This window comes from Carassius auratus, unplaced genomic scaffold, assembly GCF_003368295.1.
Source record: "Carassius auratus strain Wakin unplaced genomic scaffold, ASM336829v1 scaf_tig00000296, whole genome shotgun sequence".
In the NCBI taxonomy this organism is placed as follows: Eukaryota; Metazoa; Chordata; class Actinopteri; order Cypriniformes; family Cyprinidae; genus Carassius; species Carassius auratus.
In genome coordinates this window covers 112,946-118,336 of record NW_020523292.1, presented here as the reverse complement: position 1 = coordinate 118,336, position 5,391 = coordinate 112,946, and the positions used below count along the sequence as shown (strand labels likewise).

Here is a 5,391-nt window from a genome sequence, read left to right as displayed (position 1 = left end):
AACAGAATCATCGGCGAGTTGTCTCTACACTAATAGCGAGGATGAAGAGCTCCCCTCGCTACTGCAAGGCCATTGGACACACATACCTGCTGTCAGGGTAAGTGGCCCAGACACTTCAGTGTAAATACTCATGGCGACAAAGCGGTATTGCCTCAGGATGAGCCGCTATAGAGAGAGTGCTGGACAAGAGATATGAATCTATAGAGAGGATTTCTGGTCGAATATCAGGACAGGGTGTGGTTAGCGGCCCTAAACAGTGTGTCATAGGCCAAATATTAGTAGCTGGATGACCAGATTTCTGATAAGCACAGGCTAAAACTGTTGGGTTGACCACATTTGGTTAAAATATTATAAACGCATTGTAAAGTCTTAGAATTCTACAATTAATCACTGTCATATAACTACTGAAATAGTCCTAAATCAAAGGAGGTATAGATGAGGAAAATATGTGGTCATCTGTGTAGACATAAAAAGAAAGGGAAAAAAGATGATTCGGAACATTAAGAGAACACGAGGTCAAAGGCCACTGCATTCATCTTCTAAGCTGTAAGGTGGGCAAACAAGAAGAACATAAAGTAAATAAGCTGACTGAATTTTAAAGCGATGTTAATTATTGAAACCAAGGGTAAAAAAAAAAATAAAAGAGGGAATGAGAGAATGTGTGACGAATATAGCTGCATAAGCATAAAATCACAGCATCTGAATGTTTTGCTTTCATAACCCTATGTTGATCTCAAACATCACAACCTGTATGATGTAGGCTAAGCAATAAACAACGCATTTACTATAGGAGGAAAGTTATTTGCAGATAAAGAATTATTATCAGGCCTTAAATTTGTCACAAACCTCAAGGTGATAAATGGCATATCTTAAGAGAAATCCACAAAGGTTGAGTACTACGGCTTTGGGTGTTATCCTAAATGTAATTTATACTGTCAGCACCTTTACACTTTGAGCTCAGGACGGAAGGCGCCCCCTGCTGGTCCCGTCACATCCATCATCCAAACGCATGTTCTTTAATTAATATATGATGAAGACATCCCTGACAAGGACCTGAGAATATGAAACAAAAATATAAAATAAAATACACTTATATATTTTCTATATTATTTAGACTAGAAACTTGATGAATTGGAATGTTTCTTCAGAGTGAAAAAACATTTACAATATTTCAGACCTCCCAATATGGTGAAATGGCTTACTCAACATAAATAACAGTAGAGTAATATTTATTTGGTTGACCATGGTGGAAGTGCAAACAAAAGAAAAGCATCCTGCTAAAAGTTTTTTTTTTTTTTTTTTTTTTTTAAGGGTTTAAACATGAGCCACTTTACAAGATCTGGCCCAGTTTGGTTTGTGAGCACTTATATGTGAAACATGACACCAAATAAATACAAGTGCAGAAAGTTGTTGTCATATTTTTCATTAAAGAAGGAACTTTTAACTCGTATTTTATACAAATATCTTGAAAACGGGATATAGGCCTACACCAGCTGTCCTTGTTTAGCATCAGAATCTGTCATTTGGAATAGAGTGAGTGAAAAACACTCAATATACCAAATTACAGGCATAATTAGTGCAATATGTCACTTTAGGCATAACATATTTACAACCTTAAGAAGACAGAAAATCAAGCCCAAGCATGGCACTTGTCGATCTCTGTTTCATTCATAACAGTATCATAATAAAAATGCTTACTTTTTTTCACGAAAGATTCAAACCATCCAACACACGGACATATGCTGGCCACATGGAGGTGCTACAACCGTATTTCTTCAAAACACAAACGGAGAACAATGGCTTTGAGAATCATTTACAACAAACTGAGATTTATTTCACATTCACATTCACTGGAGCTTCTCTGTAAGCAGTTAGTGTGCTATTCTGTATAAATCATCAGAAAATCTGCCAGGAACTGAGAAGAGATCTCACAAAACATCAGTATGAGTTATCAATATCACAGGCAGGCTGATGACCGTTTAGGCAAAAGACATCTGAATTTAAATGAACAATTTCACAATTATGCTCTACAAATAAGCATACGAGAAAAGAGACATGTAAAGCAAAAAAAAAAAAAAAAAAAAAGAAGCAAAAAATAAAAATACAAATAAAAATAAAATTGGACAAAATAAACTGAAGAATAAACATTTCATTTCTCCAGACGAAAAAAAAAATCCTATTTTGTGTTTCAAAGAATGAATGCGTTTTAGAACTTAAATTATTAACAACATGCAAGTACATATATCTAATACATTACATAGCATATATTTAATATAATAAGCATATAAATAAAAAAAATTATACAGCTTGAAAATGAAATATTTTTATTTCATGTTTTATTTATAGTTTAGACGCAAGACCAATGTAGTGGTTTATGTATTTACTTTTACAAATGGTAATCGATACGCCATGGTTACTAAACTAAAACCACGGTTAATTTTCGTAAAGAAGGTATTTAGCTCTTTCTTAAAATAGTCAGATAGCCTGACCATATTTATTGAAAAACGCGTTTTCGTGTCGACTGGAGGAGCCTAATCCAAAGATTTTTCCACATTGAACAGCAGGCTATGTTTGAAAACACTTTTAAAAATAATTATTTAGTGTATGCTACACTTGCGTGTATGAAATGAGCCAATGTTTTAGCAGATACTAACCATCATTTTAGAAAATGTTATAAGCGACAACTGCAACAACAAAAAAGGATGTCGTTTCGGACATCCTTGTCTGTCATCGAAAAATGTCTTCAAACACATCAAAGCCAAAAAGCATGTGGTAGTAAACAGATTTCGATGGGTGTTCAATTCTACACGTCTAGTTTAGAGGGAGGAGCGAAACGCTCCAGAAAGCCCATTGGCACCGTTTCTGGAAAGGGATGAGAGGAAACTGATGCACACATGGCTTTTTCTGACACTTTACTCGATGAGTGGGTCAGAAGACGTTTCGCCGTAATTAAATGACACGCAAAGAGAAAAGCAATTATACTGTGGACTAATTCATCGCCATGAAAGAGCAGGAGCTTCCCAGATAAAAGCGCAAAACTACAGGCCATTGAGAAGGTTACGCAGGTTATGTTTTTAAATGGCGACTAACCGCACCTCCTTTTCCATTCACAACATATTAAACACAGGACTTGATTGCGAGAAAATTAGCGGTCTTTCTGAGGAATGCGCACATGAGCGGGTTCACGGAGAGAGAGAGGCGCGGGATTGTTCGAGCTCATCTCTGCCGGTGAACGCTGGAGCTGAGAGCGCGCAGAGGCGCATCTCTTCCTGTGCGCTCGAGCTTGACTCCTCATCCTCTGAGCAGCACTCATGTGAGGAAGAATCAACGGGAGGAGAAGACAATTCACTCGAAATACCACACGGTGAGACATTAAGATAACCTCACGTATATAGCACAGATGGGACAATGGGTAGTGTTGTAAAACATTCAGTAATTACAATGTTTTTGCACTGTACGTGTTTCAAACTTTGATATTCCCATATTTGTCTGCTACGGATGAATACACTGTGTAGATTAACGTTAGTTATAAGAGTGATGTTGTCAGTAGGCCTGTCTGACATTTTAGATATTGTGTATTAATTTATTGTGGTAATCAATTTTTTGTCACCATTCAATTTCAGCTTAAACGTTTTAATTAAAAACGGCACACATATATGAAGCATTTTAAATACAACTGGAAACAATTACATAAGTAAAACATAGACTAATGTTTAATATAACAAATGTGTGTTATTCGCAATTTTGATATTAAAGCTTATATATGAGCTTATTAGCATTTTATCTGTGGGTCCAATTTAACCAAATTAACAGAAAATGCTAATTTACATCATACAAATCTAAGACATAAATGAAATTATGATTTCTTACTCCAAAACGGGGTTTGTCTTGTAAATACATACAATACATACATACAGAGAAACATTAGATTTATAGATTTATATAGAAATTTGATTTATAATCATGTTAGTGAAAATTAAATGACAGAACTGGTATCTTAAACATGGTAATGATAGTTTTTAATATTATTTGATCGAATAACATTCACACAAGCTTTATGCTACCACATTTTTTATGCCTTTAGCCTATATGATTTATGTATTTCTGTATTTTGCTTCTGATTTTATTTTCTGTTTAAAGAAAAGTCTTTAAAATGATTACATGATTACAAAATTGATTACAACAATAAATTCACTTAAACATTTTAAATATTAATGTTTGAAATTTTAGCTCTGCACTTGATACTAATTTATATGTTTATATATTAAAGTAATGCATCAAAATTCAAGACACAGCACAAAAAACCAAAGATGAAGAAGCTGAAGTCACTCATAATTTTCATATGGACAACTGTTTGTAAAACAAGGGCTTGTGATTTTCCAAACAAAGCCTAAACCTCTTTTTTTTCCATCTATACAGATCATGACACGGACCAACAGAAATCACAGAGCTGCAACTTTGAAGATAACAACCCCAAATCGAGCAAAAAGAGGTCACGGGCAGCGTTTTCTCACGCACAAGTATATGAGCTGGAGCGGCGCTTTAACCTGCAGCGGTACCTGTCCGGACCAGAGCGGGCAGACCTGGCAGGAGCACTCAAACTGACCGAGACACAGGTGAAGATCTGGTTCCAGAACAGGAGATACAAAACTAAGCGCAGACAAATGGCAGCCGAGCTTGCGACAACTCCTACGACAACACTGGCTAAGAGAGTGGCAGTGAAAGTCCTGGTGAGAAACGACCAGAGGCAATACAACACTGAAGAGCAGCCCAGTCCGTCTGTTCCTCCATTATACCAGTCATTCCCTTACTATCCTTACATGCTCTGCTTCCAGCCGTGGAACTCAGGCAACTCTTTAAGTGGTGGCCTGTACTGATTTACTGGAGTTATAGCATCATGTGGAAACTGATTGTGGAGACACAAACATACAGCCACAAACACAGTTCGTTTATGCAGAAGAGAACAGAGTAAACAAAACTGTCATTTCTCCATGGATTAAAAATGCAGCAAGTATAAAACAAAAAAACTATATAACGACTATGAAGCCAAAAAAGGAATATGATTTACTGATGTTCACTATCTATCATTTCAATAACGATCAGTAAGCCAAAGCTTAGACAATTCACTCAAAAGACATTCTCTCATTTGTTGTCATATCTGTCCTTTTTAATGTTGTACAGTTATGTATTTGGACAAGTAATGCACGCTTAAAATCAATGAACTGTCTTGCTTTAGATAACAAAATATTAAACCAAAAAGTGTTTAAAAATATATATATGCTTAGTAGAAGTTTCCCATTTCCCAAAGTGTCTAATTAGTTTTTATTGTATAATTTAAAAGCTTCCATTTGTAAAATGTTTTGCATGACCGTGCTATTAAACCATTCAGTT

The 5,391-nt window shown here is 35.6% G+C and overlaps 1 protein-coding gene across 1 annotated transcript; it reads left to right on the top strand.

Moving 5' to 3' along the window:
* The first annotated feature begins 2,884 nt into the window (after positions 1-2,884).
* Positions 2,885-5,020, top strand: LOC113068977 (homeobox protein zampogna-like). Its single transcript, XM_026241939.1, has 2 exons — positions 2,885-3,364; positions 4,420-5,020. The coding sequence occupies exons 1-2, from the start codon at positions 3,079-3,081 to the stop codon at positions 4,875-4,877; spliced, it is 744 nt and encodes a 247-aa protein (XP_026097724.1). The 5' UTR covers positions 2,885-3,078; the 3' UTR covers positions 4,878-5,020.
* Positions 5,021-5,391: the final 371 nt, after the last annotated feature.